General features: G+C 41.1%; 2 protein-coding genes across 10 annotated transcripts in view; both read right to left on the bottom strand.

Annotated features, from left to right (window-relative positions):
* Nucleotides 1–2,922: 2,922 nt before the first annotated feature.
* On the bottom strand, nt 2,923–7,928 carry LOC133410102 (probable E3 ubiquitin-protein ligase TRIML1). The gene is made up of 7 exons (XM_061690859.1): nt 7,873–7,928; nt 7,477–7,534; nt 6,486–6,617; nt 5,484–5,717; nt 3,872–3,903; nt 3,604–3,746; nt 2,923–3,520 (listed from the first exon to the last, which is right to left on the bottom strand). The coding sequence occupies exons 1-7, from the start codon at nt 7,926–7,928 to the stop codon at nt 2,949–2,951; spliced, it is 1,227 nt and encodes a 408-aa protein (XP_061546843.1). The 3' UTR covers nt 2,923–2,948.
* Nucleotides 5,668–24,789, bottom strand: part of ablim1a (actin binding LIM protein 1a) — a 55,153-nt gene continuing 36,031 nt past the window's right edge. For 5 of the 9 annotated variants that reach the window (XR_009769441.1, XR_009769444.1, XR_009769437.1 and 2 more), the window contains exons 7-22: nt 21,451–21,538; nt 20,142–20,206; nt 19,111–19,188; nt 18,744–18,902; nt 18,518–18,562; nt 18,153–18,188; nt 17,897–18,026; nt 17,335–17,454; nt 16,701–16,805; nt 16,321–16,368; nt 14,308–14,387; nt 14,080–14,203; nt 13,926–13,987; nt 13,369–13,429; nt 8,797–13,121; nt 8,594–8,612 (exon numbers count right to left, since the gene is read on the bottom strand). Coding sequence is in view for 1 of the 9 variants with exons in the window: in XM_061689965.1 (XP_061545949.1) it covers nt 8,499–8,612; nt 8,797–8,877; nt 12,528–12,602; nt 13,114–13,121; nt 13,369–13,429; nt 13,926–13,987; nt 14,080–14,203; nt 14,308–14,387; nt 15,064–15,207; nt 16,321–16,368; nt 16,701–16,805; nt 17,335–17,454; nt 17,897–18,026; nt 18,153–18,188; nt 18,518–18,562; nt 18,744–18,902; nt 19,111–19,188; nt 20,142–20,206; nt 21,451–21,538 (1,623 nt within the window). In the remaining 8 variants the exon portion in view is untranslated. Of the gene's footprint in view, nt 8,613–8,796; nt 13,122–13,368; nt 13,430–13,925; nt 13,988–14,079; nt 14,204–14,307; nt 14,388–15,063; nt 15,208–16,320; nt 16,369–16,700; nt 16,806–17,334; nt 17,455–17,896; nt 18,027–18,152; nt 18,189–18,517; nt 18,563–18,743; nt 18,903–19,110; nt 19,189–20,141; nt 20,207–21,450; nt 21,539–24,789 lie in introns of all 9 variants that reach the window. The other 4 variants (XM_061689965.1, XR_009769438.1, XR_009769439.1 and 1 more) reach the window with 4 other exon arrangements.

Here is a 24,789-nt window from a genome sequence, read left to right as displayed (position 1 = left end):
TACCAATACAAAGAACCTGCCTTGATTATAGTAATATTTCTATTATTGGAGTTAGTCCTGAAATGACTAAGCAGAACTGTTTGCAAAACAAACATATTAGTGAGATATTAAAATAGCACGTAAAATAATACTATGATTTTTGAATATGTTTATTGTCACATCACAATTATGGCCTCATGGAATCATGTTTGTCTGCCCCTTTATACCCCCCCTCTCCATGTTCCCCCCTCAGGGAATAGTTCATTTGCAAGGAATTTATTTGTTTGAATGTAGACTTTGGACCTACATACACTGGATGACTCTCAAGTTAACTAAAACCGCTATTTAAACTCACTTTACCCCAAATCCAGTGTAATGTACAATCCTGTCTACTGGGTGGACCAAAATAATTTGTACATGTTATTACAGTATATGGTTTTGTTACATTTAACTATAGTTAAATGTTCAGAAATGTTAGACATGAGAAGGCATTGTGTTGCGATGTGCCGTCAGAAATTAAATATTTAAGAAAAGTTATTCTTATTTTACCATGGAGTAGATGAGAAGGCAAATCGATTAGGGGTTATTTGAAAGTGAGAGTTACCTAAACATGTCTTGGAAGTGAAAAGAGTATCAGATCGAGTGATGAGGCTGAAACTTGAAACATCCCAGGCAGAGAGACAGCTGTGATTGGTGCAGATTGTAATCGACATGTTGGTGAAGGAAACAGGGGTGATGAAGAAGAAGAAGAATCCAGGAAAGGCACTTGGAGGGACAGATGGTGGTAGACTTTGCAAAAATAATGGAAATGGCTGTAGTAAACACTTTCTTCCAGAAGAGGCAGGAACATAGGGTGACCTACAAGAGCGGAGGTAGAAGCACGCAGGTAGATTACATGTTGTGCAGATGATGTAATCTGAAGGAGGTTACCGACTGTAAACTAGTGGTAGGGGAGAGTGTGGCTGGAAAGCATTAGATGGTGGTGTGTAAGATGACTCTGGTGGTGGGGAGGAAGATTAAGAAGACAAAGGCAGAGCAGAGAACCATGTGGTGGAAGCTGAGAAAGGAAGATAAGAGTTGAGAGAGGCTCTCGGTGGATGGGAGGAGCTTCCAGAAGACTGGACCACGATCAGAGAGACAGGCAGGGGAGTACTTGGTGTATCTTCTGGTAGGAAAGGGGAGAAGGAGACTTGGTGATGAAACCTCAAAGTACATGATATCATACAAGGAAAGAGGTGAGCTAAGAAGAAGTGCGACACTGAGAGGGCTGAGGAGAGGAGAAAGGAATACATGGGGATGCGACATAGGGTGAAGGTAGAGGTGGCCAAACAAGAGGGATATGATGACATCTATGCCAGGTTGGACACTAATGAAGGAGAAAAAGATCTATACAGGTTGGCCAGACAGAAGGATAGAGATGGGAAGGATGTGCAGCAGGTTAGGGTGGTTAAGGATAGAGATGGAACTGTGTTGACTAGTGCCAGTAGTGCCTTAGAAAGGCACTAAAGAGGATGAAAAATGGAAAGTCAGTTGGTCCTGATGACATACAGTACCTGTGAAGGTAAAGAAGCATCTAGGAGAGGTGGGCGTGGAGTTTTTGACCAGGTTGTTCAACAGAATTCTAGCGTGGGGTCAACAGTCCAGAGCAATGGTGAGTGTGGTAAGGAAGTGAATAAATGGATCCAAGCAGGTTAGAACGGGTGGAGAAAGGTGTCAGGTGTGTTATGTGACAGAAGAGTCTGCTAGGATGAAGGACAATGATGGTCAGCCATGATGTACATATTAGAGACAGTGACAATGAAGAGTCAACAGAAAACAGAGCTGGAGGTGGCAGAAATGAAGATGCTGAGGTTCTCTCTTGGAGCGACCAGGTTGGATAGGATTAGAAATGAGCTCATCAGAGGGACGGCCAAGATTAGATGTTTTGCAGACAAAGTTAGAGAGAGCAGACTTCGATGGTTTGAATAGGTCCAGAGGAGAGAGAGTGAATATATTGTGAGAAGGGTGATGAGGATGGAGATGCCAGGCAAGAGAGCTCGAAACCAAAGAAAAGGTTGATGCATGTAGTGAAGGAAGACATGAGGGCAGTTAGTGTTAGAAAGGAGGATGCAGGAGATAGGCTGACATGGAAAAGGATGACACGCTGTGGCGACTCCTAAAGGGCTAAGCCGCAAGGAAAAGAAGAAATAAGAAGCTATTCTTAAAAGGAAGTGTATTTCAAAATGAAACTGACCACAGTGTCAACAAAGGACCAGCGAAGAGCCAGATTCTTCAATAGAGGATCTTAAATTATTTATGTAACTGTTATTGATTGATACGACACTAATGGGAGTTGGGAGGCTATGAAAATATTATCCGACTTGCCTGACATGCTTAGTCTGTCTGTTAAATATTTGAATTCCTCAGAGAAGCTCTATTGCTTGACCACCAGACCATCGACCCCCATTGTTGTTCACAGAGCATTTAGGGCCACTAGTTTACTGTAAAATGTATGTCTGAAAAGTAAGAAAGCTAGCAATCCAAACTTCAAATGAATTACACTACTTGTGTTGTTTACCTAAAGTGGATTAAAATGTGTAGGGAATATGGATAACACATCTGCCTCACAGGCAGTGGTTTTGGGTTCGAATCTGGTTGCATGATCTCCCTAGATGTGCTTGTGTGTGTTTTCCTTGGTTAGTTCAGTTTCCTCCCACATTTCAAGAACATGTTAGCTGAATTAAAGACTAAATTGACCATACGTGTGAGTGTGATTTATTTAGTTAGTTAGTTACTTCGTTAGTTAGTTAGTCTAAAGTGCTCTGCGACTGACTGGCGACCAGCAGGGTGTATCCTGTCTCTCAACCAAAGTCATCTGGGATAGGCTCCCTCTTACCTGTGACCCACAGCAGGATACACAGTAGAAAATGGATGGATGGAAGGGTTCACTTCCATCTGTGTCAAGTCTCATATAAATATTTTTTACAAACTTAAACAAGTGGAGCTTGAGATGTTGCATTACAGATTACAATTGGTTTTTCATTGGTTCCGTTGTGGGCATGGCCAGGACACACGGCCAGGTGGAGGCTATCGGAGAAGCTCCCTGCACAGAAGCAGAACAGCGGTGACATATCGTCTGCACCGAGAAACATCACTGACCCAGCTGGGAAATTACACAAAATTCCAATTCGACACAAGTGTTTCGTGACAAGCAGCCTATGGGGCACGCCTTGGTGCCAGGCTGTATATTCCCCGTCAAAAAACTCCACACACCACGATTCATCTCCTCGACCCAGCCAGCAGTCCTCAGCTGTGCCCTTGCGTGGAATGCTGGGATACGTGACGCCAAGCTCCCAGTAGGTCTTGCCAGTCACGTCTATCTCCCAGTAATGACAGCCAAAGCTGAAGCTTTGCAAGCTGATGACGTTAAGAGTGGTGTCAAAGCGTGAAGGGGTGTCAGGAAGCTCCTTCCACGTGTCTGTGTAGGTGACACTGTCACCTTTAGGAGAGATGAGCAGCTTGGGATGAGCTGTGTCTGGATCCAAGCACACGTCACTTGAATCTGAAGATACCCATTCTATATCAGTTCAGTGAATATATTGTACACAATGAAAGAGATGTGGTTAGTAAAATATTTGTACTAACAGCTTTTCACAAGAGTCTTCATAGTAGGTGTGAGGGAGGAGATGAGCAGAAGCATGTTGTTGGTGAGGCTGACAATCTGCTCAGCTTTGGCCTCTTCCAAGCTCACACTGCAACGCTCTGAGCTGTTGAGCACATCTGGCACTCTGGAGGAGGTTGGTCAGAAATAGAAACATGTTGTGGCAATGAGTCACACTCGGACATTTTGATTATGGTCACCGTTATGTAATTATAATAATCACAGTTTAATTGCGGTGGGGATAGTGCATACCTGCCTTGGTGGTCGAGGCATGAGAGGAAAGACTGAGCAGAAGCAAGAAAATCAGGATTAAATGAAGTGTACTGTATATAGGCAATCACCATTACATACAGTATGTTGTTTTAGCATTTCTACAATGACTACACAGAACTTGAATTTCACTCACAATAGCACAGACCTGCACTAATTACTTTTTATAAAATAATTTGTGGAGCCCCTGTGCTGCACGGCGAACCTGTGGTTACCTCATCTGCCTCACAGTCAACTGGTTCTGGGTACGTATTTCTGAATTTGCATTGTTCTCTTCGTGTTTGTGTGATTTTTTCCCCCCGGGTACTCCAGCTTCCTCCTATGTCCCCAGAACTTGCATGTTAGGTAAAATGAAGTGTCCAAATCAGGGGTTACCAACTTTTCTGAAACTGAGATCTACTTCTTGGTTACTGATTAATGCAAAGGGCTACCAGTTGGATACACACTTCTGAAATAACGAATTTGATCAAATTACCTTTAATTGTGTATTATTATTCATATTTAATGATATGCAGATAGGTGAACAATGATGATGTTAATGATTTCTCACAATAATTAAACAAGGTAGGGAACAGACAACGGCGGCACGGTGACCGACTGGTTAGAACGTCTGCCTCACAGTTCTGGGGTCCGGGATTCAATACCCGGCCCCGCCCGTGTGGAGTTCTCCCCGTGCCTGCGTGGGTCTTCTACGGGCACTCCGGTTTCCTCCAACATCCCTAAGACATGCATTAATTGACGACTCTAAATTGCTCGTAGGTGTGAATGTGAGTGCAAATGGTTGTTTGTTTCTATGTGCCCTGCGATTGGCTGGCAACCAGTTCATGGTGTACCCCGCCTCCTGCCCGATGATAGCTGGGATAGGCTCCGGCACACCTGCGACTCTAGTGGGGAGAAGCGGCTCAGAAAATGGATGGATGGATGGAACAGACAACTATGCAACACTTTATTTATATAAAGCTCTCTATATATAAAGTGTTTGTGCTTTCAAATGCTCACTTCTACGACCTTCCTAGGCATTATTTGTTAATTATTATTATTTTTAGGACAGGCCCACAGGCTATTCATGTGGTCCTTTGTCGCTACCTGTTGGTTGCAGGAATCATGTTGGTGACCCCTGTTCTAAGTTGTCCATTGGCATGAACGTGAGTGTGTTTGGTTGTTTGTTTATATGTGCCCTGTGATTGGCTGGTGACCAGTCCAAGGTGTTCCCCGCCTCTCGGCCAAAGTCAGCTGGGATAGGCGCCAGCTCATCCATGACCCTAATGAGGACAAGCTATAGAAAATGGATGGATGGCTATTGAAGCACAATATACAGTAAGGGTTTCTTCGTTAACCCTTCCCGGTTTATGGCCATGATGATTTTGAGGGGTGGCCAGTTACAATGATAGTGACTTAAATGGTTTAAAAAAAAAAATCCTGTGTCCACCCATTTATTTATCCAGACCCTAACCAAAATGTAATGGATTCAAACGCCGAACCTCAGCACTGCGAGGCAGAAGTGCTGAACAGTCACACACTGTTCCTGCTCATAATACAGCATAAAACATACCGCATCATTTCAACTGTGTGAATATATTCCGTGTTCTTTCACCGTTGCATCAGCATGCGTGTCCACGTGGTCCAGTGTCCCTGTGATTCCAGCCAGGTCCTGTTCTATCTCCTGGATCAGAGACCAGTTCCTCTCCATGAGCCAGTCCAGAGCTGAGACAGCAGCACGCTCCTCGGCCTCCAGGTGTGACAGTGTGGTCCTCAGGTCCTTATCCAGGATGGCTTGGATCTCCAGGTGTTTTCTTATTATGCTCTCCTTTAGCACATAGGACTTTTTCTGAGGTACAAGCACTCATCAGTTTATTGTACTTCATACAAAGAATCACAAACGGTTTTGTTTTTATTTAAGATTAAAGACATTTATTGTCATCAACACATTCACACAAACATCACCTTTTCACTCGTCACAGTGGTTACCACAGCAAGCAGACATAATGGATTTAGTAGGATCTTTGCTCAGGGCTATTTCGGATGTGAATGACCATGTATGTTGGGGGGACGGAAAATGTGGCTCTTAGGTCAAGCGTCACATTCTGAACCACTTGTACACAGTTGCCCGGAGTTTGGAGATAAGTGAATTGGTCAATGGAAAGTGAATAATCTTAAGTTAACGCCAAAGGCTAATGTTACATGATGAAAAAAAAAGAAAAGGAATATCACTTCAATATTGTTTATTTTGAAAAGTTTTTGATAGCTAACTAACCAGTTCTGGGGACCGGAGTTCAAATCCCGGCCCCGCCTGTGTGGAGTTTGGATGTTCTCCCCACGGCTGCGTGGGTTTTCTCCAGGCACTCTGGTTTCCTCCCATATCCCAAAAACATGCACGGTAGGTTGTTTGAAGACTCTAAATTACCCGTAAGAGTGAATGTGAGTGCAAATGGTTGTTTGTTTCTATGTGCCCCGCGATTGGCTGGCGACCAGTTTAGGGTGTACCCCACCTCCTGCCCGAAGATAGCTGGGATAGGCTCCAGCAGCCCGCGACCCTAGTGAGGATAAGCGAAAAGAAAATGGATGGATGGATGGACTTTTCTCATTGAGAACTTACGGTGATTTCCGATTGTTGCACGGCCAGGTTGTTCTGTTGGTCTTTCACCACCTCCCTCTGCCTCTTTAGATATTCTTGATGAATTTTTAACAACTCCTGCAGAGAATGGTGCAAATATTGAAATGCAATAACCTTAAATTGATGAATAAGCAGTTCATATTATGCATTATTAAGTCCTGACGCAACAAAGAGTTGAATTTAATCTAATGGTCACAATACCTTTACTTGGGACTTTGGTTAGACTCATTTATGTTGCTCTTGACAATATTGTTAATTTCATGAATCATACTGTACGCGATTGCCTATAGCTGCGCAGGCAAAGTTGTTTGGTTACCATTTAGAACGACATGCAAAGCCGTTCGAAACACCTCTCAACGTGACACAATGCTCTTTCTTTAACACCATTGCAAACTATGATTATCAATAGATTAACAGTGTTCCAAACTAGAAGATACCCAGCGGGTACTTTGTGATTGTCTACAACCATGAGTTGTAGTTTGGTGTAATTTATTGATGAAAGCTTGTAAATGATCATATTCTTATTTTTTTCAGGTTTAGATTTATTCAAATCAGTCAACAAATCATCATATTATAGATCGGGACATACGCACATCACTACCACTGTTATATTACAATGTGTATCCTTCTCATCAGAGAAATTGAGATTGCATAATTACACTTGGTACTGTATCTAATTCAGAAGACAGACATAAGTCATTAACAAGGGGTATGACTTTCTTAGTGTGCTGCAATATGTTGATGCAGTACATTCTGAGTAAGTCTTAACATTTTCTATGACTCATATCTTCCCGAATCTATAACATGAAACCTAATTACTCACTAATGTGAGTCACTTTTATTATTTTCCCCATTGTCAATTCATAAAGATACTTGCACCACTAACTGATTTAAACAACGCTATGTTTCAAAATATTATAGACTCAGTGTTAGAAGATGTCTCCAAATAATAATTGTGTATGCGCAGACTTGCCGATCGGCCCATAAAAGCCACCTTGTCCTCAGACAACCTATCACCCAGTGTAAGTGAGCTTGATGGAGAAACACAAAGTCAACAGAAAAGAGGCAGTGACTATCTCGGTATAGCTGGGGATCATGTGGTTCATGATTATTTAAAGCTTTATTGGCTTCGTTTTCGATACAACAAACGGCAGTGTGGGGTGTCATTTATAAAACAATACTTTCAAACACAGGCTTGCTTACATTAGGTGTATTATCGAATTGTCCCTTATTGTATTTTGGGTATGGCAATAAAATATATTGAGATTTATACTTCTAATACATGTAAAGGGTAAGTGTCTGGCCATGTTTCATGGAGCCCGAGAGGAGTGCCATTTTCTCTTTATATAAGGATCTAATGAAAGCCGACATGTCCAGAAGCCAAGCTGAAGGCTGAGTGAAGATGCTTGGATCGTTCATTCCCATGTAGATGCAGCAAAACTGTTTCTGCTGTTCAGATAACTTCTTTCCCAGTGTTTTTTAAAAATCATTTATATTATTCAAAGACTCACTGAGCCAATTGATGCAAACTTTGGACCAACTCTTTTTCGGTCCAAGCAAAGAAAGCAAGACTTATGTTCAGGCTACAAGCATGGACATTCTGTGGCATCATAAGGTTCTACTTCACTTACAAAGTTCCACAGGAGTCAACAGCAACAAATAGCAAGAAGGAACAAGCATAAAAAAGACGAAAGCAAAGCAAGAAAAAACAAGCGGCATCAATACAAATCTCATGATCCTATTTATCATTCATTCTTTGTCATTTTTGAACATGAAACTGATTCTAGAGCTCGATTATTGGTTTCCTGTACAAATCTATTGTGCCGCACCATTCAGCTCACAGTCTCAGGAAGTGAGCAAAAAGAGTTCATTTCAGAAGGTAGAAAAAAAAACAACCTCAAAATAATAAAGTCTAGTCTATATTATTGTTTTCTTAAATGGTCTGTTTGAATGTATGTGTACAGTGTGTACAGTATATGCATGCTGCTGTGAGCGTTAGAAAAGCTTGGCCTTCTTTTTCATGTCGTTGCGTTTCCACAGGGGAAGCCTGTCAAACTCCTGGATCTCCAGTCCAAAGATGTCAAAGAACGTTTCAGGTGCTAAGTGGCGCTAAAAAGGTGGAGACAACAAAGGACGGGAGGTGGGGGTTAACACCAAAACCATTAAAATGGTCTCTGCAAAAATGACGAGGAGCTATGAATACTGCACATTCTTGCTAATGTTCTATTCGTGTAACATGCTATTACACAAAGTTAGAAAATGTAGCATAAATGGCGGACAAACACAATGATACCTCCAGTCTGGTTCTGTCCACGTTCCTGGGCAGTTTAGCTCTCCCTCTACTGGTTATCATGAGCATTTCATAGGGATACACCTTCATAGGGAGAGACTCATCAGTGCACAGGGTCACATACCCACGTTGCTTAAGTAATAACCGATTTAACTGACAAAATAACAAACATTGTAAGTAACTGTGTTTGTAATAGTGACAGAGGGAACACTGGGCAGGAAAACAGGTATGTGACAGGAGGCTGAGTGACGGTGAAAGCAGTCGTTTATTTTTGGGGAAAATGCTGGTTGGGTGCTATGGTGTGCATACTCTAACGTGCAATAGATCAAGAAAGAACACGTAGACACAGTTATGTAAGGGTGGCATTTTGAGTGCAATTTAATACAAACTAAAAAAAATAGAACTAACATCACTAATGCTGTTCAAGTAAAACACATGGGAACCTTGGAAAACTAAACTACAATCTGAATAATTATTTCTGTGCATATGAGAAGAAAGTGGCAAATCAAAATTCTGGTGATGTATTTGACAAGCAAGATTAGCTTATGCTCCTTATGAGGTGTGTTAGAAAAGTTCCAGGACTGACGTCACTAAAGATATTTTCAACCCAACTATGTTTTCCCCTTCAATGCAATCGCCCTGGAGAATATACTGTAAATGTGACCTCAGCTCTCTGGAGCTATTGAACTTTTTGTTCACATGCTGTAGAAGCCCATAACATAATAACAGCCCATAATGTAATAACGTCCCGTAACATTTGCCCTTTTTAAAATGCAATAGGCCCAAAACATAATAACTGGCCAACAATGTCATAAAGGTCCTGAACCTATAACGTAATAACTTTTGGCCAATAACATAATAACTTATTACATTATTGGCTGATTATTATGTTATTGGCCTGGTTAAAAAAAAAAAAAAAAAAAAAACATCTTTGCAACTGTAATAATTGAGCCCATAATGTAATATTAAATGACATAATGGGCCTGTTACATTTTGAAAAGAGCAAATTTATTACATTATGGGCCGTTATTTGAGAAGCCCATAACTAGCACGTCGAGAAAGAGATCCTGCAGAGTTTGCTTTGTTCAGTGCATGAGAAGAGATCAGAGTTGTGGCAGGACAACTCGTGGCTGCTTCACCATGACAACAAGCCTGCTTACAATGAGCCATATTCTCTCACTGCTGAATAAATCTGGCTTGCACGCTGTCGAGGTGCACAGATTCTCTCGTAACGACTTCTGCCAAACCCACCATGCGTACAGGGCGAATATGTGCACTTTGACACAAAGGGGTGTGGCTCATTGACATCTGAGGCGCTCCGGAATTCTTAAAATTGTGGAGATTTCCCGCGACGCATGAAGTCAGTAGAAATCCATTTGGGAAAATATGTCACACTTTTAATTTGAAATTAACTCCTATAGCAGATACAGAAGTTAATTGTCGCTAGTGAGACGTGTGTACCTCTTATGTAACAGGCTACTTTGAAGGAGCATGTGTTGTTGTATTCTGCGAATTAATAAATCCAACAATAGCAATTTAATCAGAATAGTGTGCTCATGACTGAATGCATGTTGAACGAGAGCGAGTCATTTAACAATGAAATACTTTATTTAAAAAAAAAAATGGTTCAAAAGCGAGCTCACCGTTGTGCCATTAAGATGACTGCAATGATCTGCGCTTTCAGACAAACCACAAACTGCCAGGCACAATGAAGCAGAAATACTCCTCACAGGGGAAAAAAAAAGTCCACTTGCGCTGATTTTTTTTTCTGTCAATTACTATGATATACTGTATTATCTCAACGTAATGTGGTTGGGAAACATTATGCCCATTGGGCAGTATGTGAGCGTATAGGGCCAGGTGTCTCCTGCTCAATAAACACGAGTCAGCCGCTGTGCCAAGCGGGCCTTCACCGACCGTCGGAGTGCGGGAGGAGTTAAATCAAATCAAAACGTGACATAGGATGTTTAACCTTCCTGGGGTGCTAGACTTACTACAGCCTAAGGACTGCGGATGAGAAAACGCGCATAAATCTTTGGCAGAATACACGCTCGGCCCTCATGTGAGGGACCGCCCAAACTTCAGGGTTACTCCACCCAGAGTGCATATATGGCGAGAAGGTCGGCAAATGATAGAATTAAGTAGACGGTAGAATGAGCTCAGCCAAAAAAAAGTGTGGTGCTGCGCACCTTTTCTGGCTTCAGCACACACGTGCATCTGACAATTCCTGGTCGGGAAGATAATTGCATTATAATTGCATTATCTTCCCGACAAAAAATTGCATGAGGGGATAACAGAGAAGGCTGAGGAAGTGCATTAGACTCCAGGGGGATTACTTCAAAGGGGAAAACATGTAGTCTGGATTAGAACTATATCAGTCCTGGAACATTTCTGCCACGCCTCCTATACAGGAATTATAGTATATAGGGGTATGAGTGCTTTAGATGGAGTTTTAGGCATTGGCTTCTTCACTGTATGGCACATACAGTATCCAGCCACCAGAAGTCAAAGCTATGTGGAGATGAACATGACGAAGCCGGCATGCTAAGCACTAGAGTGACTGCAGCTCCTGAAGCAGCATGCTAAATCTGGAACTTCCCGAACTTGGGTGTTCAAATACTGTACAATGCTCCTGCACTATAAGAAGCATACTGTATATGACTTCCAATCAATGGGACTATCTATAAGTTAAACACGCCGCATTATGTCCAAATATTTAGTTTTTAAACTTTCACTTTTCGCGATCGTTAGTGTAGCCTGTACATTTTTTAACCTACAATACATGAGCACAAGTATTGGGACCCCTGACCATTAAAGCTCAGAACTGCAGAAGATTTTGGAGTGTATGGGGCGTGGGGGTATTTTGGTATTCGGATTCATCCAGAACAAAACTTCTGAACTTAGCAGTCACTGATGGTGGACATGAGAGGGGGTCTGGCCATAACATGATTTCTGTTGCAGTTCATCCCAAGGGTGTTTGATGGGTTTTCCCACACCAAGCACACCCAAGTATGCATTTATAGACCTTGCTTTTTGCAGTCATGCTGGAAGAGAAAAGGGGCTTCCTCAAACAGTTCCCACACATGGAAGCATGGCCAAAATGGCATGCAGAGGAATTAACAGGATTATCTAACTGTTTAAATAGCAAAAACATTGGAAAGATGTTACTGCAAGACCTGAAATGAACAATTTAATAAAATCTGCCTTCGAAAGGGGTTTTACAAACCTGGGGCTGCCATACTTCTGGAATCTAATGCAGTTTTCATTTATCCATGTATTTTCTACTGCTTATTTTCTTGAGGGTTACAGGTAAACAGGAGCCAGCTGATTTGGGGTGAAAGGCTGCGTACACCAATCACAGGGCACATACAGTTTCGTCAAACTAATGTGCACGCCAATTCATACCTATGAGCAATTTAGAATTGTCACTAAACCTAAAATGCATGTTTTTGAAAGAAAGTTTTGAGAAGAGATTCAAACACAAAAATTCTTGACACAACAGTGTCAGCCAATGTTATTTTTAGTTTGTTTTTTTCATTTCAGGTCATTTCCAATGTTTTACACAAACTTTCTAAGACCGATGAGTATTACCATTAAGATTCAAGAGGACATTAAGGAGTCAATTCCAAGCCCTGATTGACTAGGCAACTGACAATGCCGTGTGTCTCAATACTTTTGTCCATATAGTGTAGTTCACATTGTTGCCATCAGTACAAAAAGAAGAAGATACTTGCTTTGGGCTCCAACATATTAGGCATAGATACTCCCCTGTCCATCCTTGCAAGTGCTGCTCGGCCATCCTTAATGTGCTAAAGAATAGAACATACACAAATATAATATAGTGGGAGGGGACTGCAGGGTTAATGGCATGAGTATGTTGTCGTTTTATGACCGTGGGCACACTTTTCACTGGATGGAGCAAGGAGCTTGACTACTGCTCAGGATCCTACGATTCAAAATGGGCAGTTGTTGTTCCATTGTATGTTTATGCTTCCCTGATGTGAATTTTGAAATAATATTTCTACAATCTAACATTTAAGTCGAGTCATGACATTGGTATACAGACAAACAAAATAACGCATGAGGTGGTGCTTGCACTTTGCACATAGAGTACAGCTGCTCAGCTACTGGGCAGTGCATTTGAAATGACTGCATGCCCCGTAGGTGACATCTGGATGACATATAGCAACATGTTCAACGACAATGCAAGCATGTAGCACAAGTGGAGAGTGTGCATTCATGGCAAGATGCCTACTGCAAGGAGATTGGTGGTGTGAGGTGAGAAAGCATGCCGTGTGAAAAAGCAGATGGTTGACATACCTGAAACTCTGCAGGACAAAATGGGACAGAAAAATGAGACTCACAGTTAATGGTTTTGCCGTCACATGTCCTTTCAGGCTACTACTATGACTGAACACTTTTGTCCCATATGACACATTGTGGGAACCAGTAAGCAGCTATTTCAAAATGCACGGCAACTTCATGTACACGAAGCAAGCCATTTGTGAATACGACAGGAATACTGGAGTTCTTGTGAAATTTGCTTGTTCAACATGTTTTGGTCGCAGCGCTCACCTCTGCCCCCTCCACACATGTCACCATAGCTGTTGTACTGTGTGAAATCTGTTGACTGGGGCTGCAGGGCGGAGGAAAAGTGCTTGGTTCAGTTTAACATGTACAGTATGTAAAATCTACACAAAGACACACTTAAGAGTCGTTTCCTCAAGCATGTGTTCTGTAAGGGCAATAACATACTGTAACAATCATGAGGAAAAGCATAAATAAACACCAATCCAGTGTTTTCCAATTTACAAAAATATCTATGTCAGATTTACAAGAACAGAACCTTGTTATTAATTTACATACACCAACTCACAATTAAATTACTACTTAGGCAATGACCTATGTTTTTATACTAATATAGTACTAATACCGCTATTAACAATAAAATAAGAATACAATAATAATAATAATGATACAGTATATTATTATTATTATTATATTATAATACAAAACTATTATAACTATTATTATTACTATTACTGTTATTAGTAGTCATAGTATAATTAATAGCTTCTTTTTTTCTCTTTCGTCTGTGGTTCGGACTGCTTTGATTATGAATGAGGTCTCACCCGGTGTAGGCCATTCCTCCCATACCCGGGCAAAGAGTTTGTTCTCGTTGGAGACGTCGGATCTGAAAGATAAAAACGGTTATCTATAAGTCATATCAAATCATAATTGACTGGATTCAGTGAGAAGACATTGGGTTATGATGCTTCTCTTTACCTGCATCACAGTTATCCTGCTTGATGTCATAGCGCTGAGCAGAAACACTCCTTGTGTAGCGTTCCCTAATCTGCTCCTTTTCCATCTCCTCCCTGAGAATTAGCTTTCCCAAACCGGACTGAATCTAGATACGAACACACTTTCCGGTCAATTACCATTCTGAACAGGACAATTAAGGATACACAGCGTGTATTTCTAATTGTAATGCTTTATCATTATCTGATTGACCTTGTTGAGGTGTTCTTCCTGAAGCTGCTTTCTTTTCAAGGCATCTTCCTCCTCTTCTTCTCTGGATCGTCTTCTTCCCTCTGTACCGTCAAGATCCAAATACAGCCCCCCAAAGATATAATCAATTTTAAATAAAAAGGAAATGCACATCCTGCAGGAGGATGTCATGAAGCACATGTATTTGGATAGTGCAACTGATATATAATAACAGTTACAACAGAAAGAGAAGGCGGTATTTCCACTAATTGTGAGTTAATGTATGAACTAAGTAAATAATACACAGGGTGTACAAAGGAACACAAATGTGAGACAGAGTTGACAAGACAGACAAACAGGAGACTGTGATGTTTTCTTTAGCGGCTTCAATCGTGTACCCCCTGGATTCACTGCACATCTAATACATAGAACAGCACAGATGTAAGACACATGGATACATGTCAGTTTGAAGTCAGTCTCAGTTATCTCTGTCTAAGTCATTTGTGGCTTTAGTGTGTAAATCTATTGCACCAAAGAGTGCAGTAACATAAGTGAAACTGATGCTACCTCAAGCAAAAAAAAATAAATAATAAGAACGTGGTAGCAAAAGAAACTCTTTTTGTGCAAGCGTAACATAATAAATGTGCCAGAATTCCAACAGTGCTCAAAAACGAAGCAGGGATGCAGTTAAGGATTTAGAGCAGCTCCAAGGGGAAACAAGAATTAGTTAGGTGAAGTTTGCCACTACATGGCTGCAATGCAAGCATGCCCATTAGGAGCCTACTGTACCTAATACAGCGTTAGAGGAGGGCCAACAATCACCCTCACTCTGTGAGCTGTCGTCTGGAGAGGGAGCATGGGCAGCGGGGAAGGTGGCGCATCTGATGATGTCATCAGCCGACTTGCTTTGACGTGCTATGGCAGCTGTGTATAGGTTGGCAACCATGGCAACTGATCTATCAGTGTTTGTGTATCACTGTCTCAACCACATATAGCTTAAACATAGGAGTAATGTGTGCCTTACACAAAGTTAAGCATTTCTTCATCAATATGGTGAAAGGTATTGGGACACCTGGTGTCTACTAATTTGAGTTGGAAGCATAGTACATATTGTATGGTAGCATACTGACATTTTGGGATGTTATTTTTACAGTGAAGTAAGGTACACGACTCACAAAAAGGTTTGGATATTTCTTTACCTTTACACGTGAACTTAATTTCATTGTCTCTAAACTTTTGAATGCACGTATCCAACTGTTCAATGTTTCAGTACTTATTGCACAACTTGCTGTTCTCTAATGAGAAGCTGAAAGGCAAAATTCACAACAGATGTTTGATCCATGAAAATGTCCAAGGACGTCCACGTCTTTGCCTTTCGGTAACTCTTCCAGTCTCTGTATCTCTGCTGATGACACTCTGTGACACTCTACGCTCAGTGACCACTTCTCTCTGAAAACATCCTGTTTGAAACCTCACAATGGTAAGGTACTGTTGATCAATTGTTAGGTGCTGACTTGGTCTCATGATGTCAAATTGTGAACAGCAAGATGAAGAGGACCAGGAAGTCTACTGGTTTGCGCCAAAAGTATTGAAAGATTCAACAGTGCATTCAAAAGTCCCTAGAAGGTCAAATTAAGCGAACTTGTAAAGGTTTTAGTGCATTTTAGGTTCATCCTGAAATTTCACCTGAAAGACAAACATCCCAAACGTTTTTGGAGTGGTGCACATACCTGGAACAAACAGTTCCATTTATTTTAATTGTCCAAACTGAACACATTACATAACATCATTGTAAGGGGGCAGTGAAAAGGGACTTAACATGACTTGTTCAGATGGACAAAATGCTGCAGGTGACAGAAGTGAATCAGAGACAGACTTCAAACAGTGCAGTGACAAAGGGTAAATATAGGTTAAATAACAAAATATTTTCAACACAGAACATTATAATTTTATACATGTTGACACATCACCCACTCAGGTCAGCACTCAGTCACAATTCAGATGAGAAAACGAGCTGTAAATTAGAAAAAAAGGTACCGTATTGTTTGTAGATGGGTGGTTTCCTGTAGATGTTACTGCCCTGATCTGCAATTTGCCATATACAGAAAATCACATTTAAAGATCCTTCAGCATTTATGTAAAGCAAATGTACCCGTAACCAACATTTACTAATATCAATTATTATTACATTGTCATTATACCATCTTTACCCACAGATGCCCCCTAATGCTCATCTCTCTGTATGTTTGAAATAAAAGTGTAAAAGGCATTCTAGCAAGCTTCAAAATTATTAGACCGACAGACAGATCGATAGCTAGATAGCTAGATAGATAGATAGATAGATAGATAGATAGATAGATAGATAGATAGATAGATAGATAGATAAGAGCAGCGACAGGGTGTGCTCCGACTCCTACCTGGGAGGTGAAAATGTTTAGGGGTCAGAGAGAGAGGCGGGGTGCCGGGCCGGCTCTCAGGCCTAAGCGGGAGAGGGGAGCTCCGGCCACTTGGTGGGTCAGTGCCTCCAGTGAGAAGAACCAAGAAATGAATGTAAATAGGGATGCATAGGGAGAACCAGAGTGTGGTTGGGGCAACACATTTGGAGTGTGGTATGGAGAATGAAGATTATTTAAAACAACATATTTGAACATATTTGCTTGTAATGTGAGTTGTGAGTAACAACACAACATACTACACTGTACGTAGACTTACACAACTAAACTATAGGATTTGAAAGGAGTGGTAATGTGCATCATGTGGTGGATGGTATCATTCAACTTCCATTGTAGAAAGTGATTTGTACAATCTCACAATGGCAAGCAAACAGCAAATAAACAAACACCCAGAGCTTGTCATCTGCTTGTGCTGAAGCAGTGCCAGTGTCATTAATGATGGCAATATCGGTCTGATGAGACATGGTGATGGATCCAAAATGACAGAAGAGACCAGCATGTGGTTACATCCCAAGCCGTAATGGAGATGATGTGCTTCTTTGGATGAGTAAGAGAGCATAAAGAGGCGTGTGGGTTGTGGGGAGAGGGGGGGGCTTACCTTGGCTATGGGGGAGGAAGTGGTGTCTAAAAGGGGAGGTGGGGCGGGAGTCATTATTTCTGGAGCCCACACTGTTACTGCACAAAGAGGAGCAGAGCTTCTGCATGCCTGTCAGTGCTTCTGCGGGGAGGACAGGAGCGCGACCCCCAGCCGCAGCCGCCATAGTGGCCGATTGTGGGATGGTGAGAGGTTGACAAAATGAGGGGAAGATGAAAAAGAAGATTTGCAGGCATTGAAATTTGAAAAGAGCAAAGAACTTAGAACCAAGGTGGAAAAAAATAAACTACACTCTTGTACACAACTAAAAAAGGGAAGTGTGATGCTGAGGAGGCAAATTGGCTGTTTGACTGGTATTGGAATATTGACTTTCTTTTCTCTCCAGTCAGTTCAATCACAAAAAGACATAACAACCAATCAGTCAATTTTAGTGAGGGTTTCTTTTAACATGGTAAAAACAATAAAGAACAGGAAGCAAGAACCCCAACGTACTAAGCTAATATCGTACACGTCAACAATTGTGACTCATCAGTATGATTGTATGAACCGTCCACAAAGGACTCACCTGGCCTGTGAAAATGCTGTGGGGACCGTGACAGAGTGGGGGTGTAACCATGGCGATTATAAACTGGCGAGCCTAAGGAGCCCTGACTGGTGGACCTCTGGAGAATGCGTTCTCTTTTGTCATAACATCCCTGACATACAGTATACACAAATATACAGTGTTGGATAAAATACAAATTGTGATGATATTGTAAACAGTACTGTACTTACAACACATACAAAAAGAAGACTGCAATTTGATGAAACACAAAGCTCACCTCATTGGAAAGGGTTGGAGACATGGGTCTAAAAAACTGGAAATAAGAAGAAGCAATGTTAACATTTTAGAATATTAATCTTTATTATCAATTTTTTCTCTTGCTAAATCTCTCCTCCATAGAAAAAAAAAATACCCAGGCATCATATGATAGCATAATAAGCAGGATTTAATAGAGGTATCACTCATGTACAACTAAAAACTTCTATTTCTTTTCTGATTTTTTTTGTCTGTTTCTACTGCATGTGTCAGGATCCTGGGTCAACACCTTTCACCCTAACGCTCCAGCTTCCCTATGACCCTCAACAGGTTTAGCAGGATATAAAATGGATGGATGGATGGATCAGCAGCCGATGTAATTCTCACCTTTTCATCGGGCAAGGGCGAGCGCTCCCTCCTGGCATTGAAAAGCTATTGAGGGACATTGAAGTTAATTAGCAGATATACAGGTAGGTGTACCAGTAATATTGACAAAAACCGAGACACTTAGAATTTTGCAGTATTTTGCATTTCACAACTAAACAAAGGACCAGCTTAGGAACTGCATTCTTGCTGTTCAACATGACCACGAGGAGCATGCAGTCTGTTTTACCTCTCCTACACTTTCTCGTCTCTCCTCACGTTCCTCCAGAGAGGTGGTGTACATAGGTTCATAGGTAATAAGGTCAGGGCGCTCAATGTCATAAATGGCTTTGACTTTTGGAATGGCAGCTAGGTCTCTGTAATCAAGAATCTCATTGTCTACTTTTGCCTAAGGAGACAAATAAAGACAAACATGCAAACACAGACATGAGCAAAGAGATACTGCTGAGGTAAAACCATTCTCTCCTTGAATAAAGTGCAACTGTAACAATTGCTTGTGGGTAAATGGGATGGGAAAGGATAATTTATCACTCAGAGAAAGGGAACAGTAGACACACTCATTGAGACATACACTACGTATCTACGATATATCTTACATAGATTGTGTGACCCGGTGAGCCAGGTATGCTTGAACCAGGTCTGGAACAAATACTCTCAGATGACGACCTCGTTGGCTGCAGGAGGGAAAAACATATGAAGAAAATATGTAGTCATAGCATCTTACTTGGGCAGCCAGTTTCTCTTCACCCACAGCACCCATCGCCATCTGCACATTACGCGAAATCCTCCAACATGACATCATTTAGCCTTTATGAGCATGAGTGATAGCAGAGATTTGCAAACCCTGTATTTATTTTTGAGGAATTATGCAAAGTAATTTCAAATCTTTTCAAGATGCCATCTCAACAATGAGGTCATTCATTTGAAAATGTGCAAAGTGAATGGGTGTGCTGTAGAGGTGTCTTGCTTATTTATGAGATATGCATTATTTTGATGACAGCAACAGTCTTGAATGTAGTATAATTAAATTAACTTTTAATCAAATTGATAAATGGGGCTTTTATATCAGACAAATTATTCATTATTCTAAATGGCTACATGTGGAATCACGGAGAGGGCACTGCAAGCTGTCTCCAGCAGATGTCAATGCCCCTGCATACACGTGCAGCCAAAACGTCAGGTTAAGTTGTGCAATCGAATAATCTGATGTCGAATATATGAGCAGTTAAAATTATGCCTTCATCAAGATAATCAGTGTTGATTGTCACTGTCAAAGTGGTAATAAGTTAAACATAAATGTGTTTATTAAGTTGGTTGAAGTTTGTGGTTTGTAGTCAATAACAATTTTTTTTTTCATCTGCTTATGCTCTTGTATTGGATTTAAATAGAGTGTGCAGTTGTAACTAATGAAGTGTCCAATAAGTGTACATCAAATCAAACATTTCAGGAAGTGAAGTTTTTCAAACCACAGAAGCTTCTTCATGAAGCAAAGGTCTGCTATTATAGAAATTGCTTGTTGCACATGCAGAAGTTCTCTCCATTCCCACTGAATGTTGTCATGAGACATGAACAGAAAGCGCTTTCAGACTGGGTTAAGTCAGGGATAATGGAACATGCAGATTCCTACCCTCTCCCTGTGTCTCTCCTCTGTTCTAGTTGTGTTCTTGCAGGCAGGATGCCACACTGTTGATCCTGAAGACACACAATGTCAGGGTTACTTTCTAAGTACTTGTCTCTTTCAGTGTCTTGCAATTATGGAAAGGATTCCTGCACAGTCAGATATGTTTCTGACGTGAGAGAAATGTCACTCAATTAGACAGTCTCGCTTTGCATTTTATTAGAGATGAGATTGGCATGAGCAACACCTGACTATTCCATCCATCCATTATCTGAACCGCTTCTCCCCACAAGGGTCGCGGGAGCGCTGGAGCCTATCCCAGCTGTCATCGGGCAGGAGGCGGGGTACACCCTGAACTGGTTGCCAGCCAATCGCAGGGCACATATAAACAAACAACCATTCGCACTCACATTCACACCTACGGGCAATTTAGAGTCTTCAATGAACATAGCATCCATGTTTTTGGGATGTGGGAGGAAACCGGAGAGCCCAGATAAAATCCATGCAGGCACAGGGAGAACATGCAAACTCCACACAGGCGGGGCCTGGGATTGATCCCCGGTCCTCAGAACTGTGAGGCAGACGCTCTAACCGGTCACCGGTCACCGTGCCGCCAACCTGACTATTGTTGATCCTAATAATTTTCAGCATTCATTTGGTGACAGCGAAAAGAATCACAAGCATGTGCAGCTCATCTTATTTTTGACCTTCACCCAATTCATCTAAATCTACTTATTGTATTACCTGTCCATTTTCAAAGCCGCTTGTCCTCGTTATGGTCACATGCAAACTGGAGCCTATCCCAGGCAGGGTACACCCTAAACTGGTTGCCAGTCAATGGCAGGGCACATATACTGTAGTCAAACAACCATGCACTAATAATCACATCTATGGAAAATTTAGAGTGTTCCTTGAACCTAAAATGCATGTTCTTTAAAGAGGGAGGAAGCCGGAGAACACTGAGAAAACCTACGCAAACATGGGATGAATGCACAAACTCGCCAGAGCTGGGATTCAAACTCAGGACCATTTAACTGTGAGGCAGATGTGCTCACCAGTGGTTCATCGTGCTGTCTCAATCCAAATCTAGCAAATTGAAATTTCCACCATTCATAACAGGAACAGTATTTATAAAATAATATAGTAATATAGAGAGAACGTAACTTCCTCTGCAGTGAGATGTGCCAAGTTGCTTGCTTCTTACAAAGATGTTCACATTAATCTGATTTGCTGCTCATGTATTATTCAAAGTCTGTTTATACCAAACATAAAATGAGTAAAGCTTCACAGAGTAATAAAGAACGTGTCGAGTGCTCACCTTGTAGGTACATCTCTTCTCCTTCCGTGAACATCTGATTGCACCTGCTGCATCTCGCACAGCTGGGGTGGTAATGCTTATCTCCTGCCTACAAAAAACACAGCACAAAGAAATGACCTGACTTCAGAGAAATGGGAAGATCAATGACATTCACAGCAGTGAGGCAGGAAATGAACACAATATACTCCCTTCACTCAGCTATGCCTAGCTGCTCAGAACCACAAAGCCTGCTAAACCCTGGGAAGTTTCCTCAGATCCAGCAAGGATGTTGTTCAGAAAATGTGAAATACTGTGGACTAATTAGTTATTTACTTTCAGTCCTGAACAGAAAAAAAATACTTTTAGTAGTTGAATGTTATGTTCCTATTCAAAACAGTTGAAGGTCAAGAACTCACTGAAAATGAAAGAATCTGCGTTAAAGCGCGTCATGATGCTGGATGGTCAAATGAATTTGGTGACCACTACGTATTATTTTATTTCATGATGGCGGTGCGCGGCGACCTGTCAAACAGATTGTTCCAAAAATGTTGCACAGTTGTTGAATTAATTTGAGAGCTCGTGACAATTAATTTATCGCATGTGATTCATGAAACACATGGTGGCTCTGCAGTTCTCGTTGACACAATGTGCATTTGTTATCTTTTTGCATAGTGCCCCACCCCCAAAAGCCTATCTGAAGGTCAAAACCACATCCCTTGGAGTACAATGTGGTGGCCAGATAATTAATACACATAATGGAGTTTGGCACATATTGTGGATATAGAAAATTATTATTACATTAACTGAGATAGCAAATCAGTTTGACAGGGAAATATTTGAGGGCGGCGATTTGAATGAAGTCAATCTCAAGACTTTGCAGTAAAATTTATGGTGCCAATTTGTTTGTCTTTAATCATGAGTGGTCATTGCCTCATTCTAATGGTATAGAAAATGTGTGAGGAAAATAAGTATTTAAAAAAAAAAAAAAAAAAAAAAAAAAAAAAAGCCTGCATCAATTCATTAATAATCGAGAGTTGGACTTCACTAGACAAGGAGTATTCGCAGTATTAGGCCCCGTTGATACTTAACACTCTTACCAAGCTACCTTGGAAGAGTTGAAGCTGTCCACAAGTCTAGAACCACGCTCCTCAAACATTGAAGAAAACCAAGAACGTGTATATGAACGTGAACATGAACATCACAATTTTATCCATTACAACATATGCATGAACTGTAACTATTTTAACAGAACTCAATAGTAATAACCAGAGGTGCGTAGTAACGCACTAAATTTACTCTGTTACATTTACTCAAGTAACATTTTCCATAAACTGTACTTGTCAGAGTACTTTAAATGCAACATACTTTTACATGAGTATTTATGTGAAGAAGGATCAATACTTTTACTCCGTTACAATGATCGACATGCCATTCGCTACTTTAATTTACTCATTCTTGCGTGTGCAGTGTTTAGTTTTAGACTCCATCTTCGACTTCCGCATAGGGCGCCCGTCGCGCCAATCAAACAGGATCACTAATGTTATTTGACTCCAATTCACCAATCAGACAACACAAGGCAGTCACATGACTGCGCACGTAGCCTTCGCGAGCCAATCAAAATGACTTATTTTGGAGGGGAAAAACAGCCACGTGACCGTGTTTATTTTAGACTCCAAAAAACAACAGCTTTATCATGCAGCTCTTAAATTGTGACCGCCCAAACTTGGATATTTCAGCCCACTTCTAATGTGGCAACATTAGCCCTATCCCTATGGTGTCGCACAAGGACACGCAATCAATAAGCTTGTTCAGCAAGCAGCTTCTTCATGAAGTCATTTCAGCAAATAAAGCAAATAATGTTTCTGTAGGGCCCAATGTACAATCCCAATTTCAATGAAGTTGAGACATTGTGTTAAACAAAAAGAAAAACAGAATACAATGATTTGCAACTCATGTTCAACCTATAGACACTGAATACACTACAAAGACAAGATATTTAATGTTCAAACTGATAAACTTTATTGTTTTTTACAAATAATCATTAACTTAGAATGTTATGGCTGCAACACGTTCCAAAAAAGCTGGGACAGGGTCATGTTTGCCACTGTGTTAAATCACCTTTTCTTTTAACAACATTCAATAAATGTTTGGGAAGTGAGGACACTAATTGTTGAAGCTTTGTAGGTGGAATTCTTTCCCATTCTTGCTTGATGTACAGCTTGAGCTGTTCAACAGTCCGGGGTCTCCGTTGTCGTATTTTACGCTTCATAATGCGCCACACATTTTCAATGGGAGACAGGTCTGGACTGCAGGCAGGCCAGTCTAGTACCCGCACTCTTTTACTACGAAGCCACGCTGTTGTACCACGTGCAGAATGTGGTTTGTCATTGTCTTGCTGAAATAAGCAGGGCGTCCATGAAAAAGACGTTGATTGGATGGCAGCATATGTTTCTCCAAAACCTGTATGTACCTTTCAGCATTAATGCTGCCTTCACAGATGTGTAAGTTACCCATGCCATTGGCACTAACACAGCACAGATGCTGGCTTTTGAACTTTGCATCCATAACAGTCCGGATGCTTCTTTTCCTCTATGGCCCGGAGGACACGACGTCAACAATTTCCCAAAACAATTTGAAATGTGGACTCATCGGACCACAGAACACTTTTCCACTTTTCATCGGTCCATCTTAGATGAGCTCGGGCCCAGAGAAGCCGGTGGCGTTTCTGGGTGTTGTTGATAAATGGCTTTTGCTTTGCATAGTAGAGTTTCACGTTGCACTTACGGATGTAGCGCCGAACTGTATTTACTGACATTGGTTTTCTGAAGTGTTCCTGAGCCCATGCGGTGATATCCTTTACACATTGATGTCGGTTTTTGATACAGTGCCGCCTGAGGGATCGAAGGTCACGGGCATTCAATGTTGGTTTTCAGCCTTGCCGCTTACATGCAGTGATTTCCCCAGATTCTCTGAACTTTTGATAATATTATGGCCCGTAGATGATGACATCCCTAAATTCCTTGCAATTGTACGTTTTTATTTATGTTTAACACAATGTCCCAACTTCATTGGAATTTGGGTTCTATGTGTTGTTGCTTTTTGGGGAGTTAAAAATTGAACTGGTGGCAGGTGTGTGTCGACTCCCATATATTATAATTTTTTTAGTTGATGTTCATGCTCTGATTTAAAAAAAAAAAATTGAAGTTACTTACAAGTTACTCTTTACTTGAGTAGTTTTTTCATTGAGTACTTTCTTACTCTTAGGCTAAATAAATATTTGGATGACTACTTTTTACTTTTACTTGAGTCATATTCTAATGTAACAGTACTCTTACTTGAGTACAATATTTGGGTACGCTA

The sequence above is a fragment of the Phycodurus eques genome, chromosome 11 (assembly GCF_024500275.1).
Source record: "Phycodurus eques isolate BA_2022a chromosome 11, UOR_Pequ_1.1, whole genome shotgun sequence".
In the NCBI taxonomy this organism is placed as follows: domain Eukaryota; kingdom Metazoa; phylum Chordata; class Actinopteri; order Syngnathiformes; family Syngnathidae; genus Phycodurus; species Phycodurus eques.
The sequence above is the reverse complement of the archived record's forward strand: the minus strand, read 5'-3'. Positions and strand labels throughout refer to the sequence as shown.

Excerpts from the sequence above, each read along its gene's own strand:
- LOC133410102 (XM_061690859.1), bottom strand. The coding sequence starts at position 7,928 with ATGGGAATGAACGATCCAAGCATCTTCACTCAGCCTTCAGCTTGGCTT. Across the intron at positions 7,535-7,872 it reads TCAGCTTGGCTTCTGGACAT|CTCACTTACACTGGGTGATA; the intron begins GTCGGCTTTCAT and ends TTCTCCATCAAG. Across the intron at positions 5,718-6,485 it reads TGCAACAATCGGAAATCACC|AAAAAGTCCTATGTGCTAAA; the intron begins GTAAGTTCTCAA and ends CTTGTACCTCAG.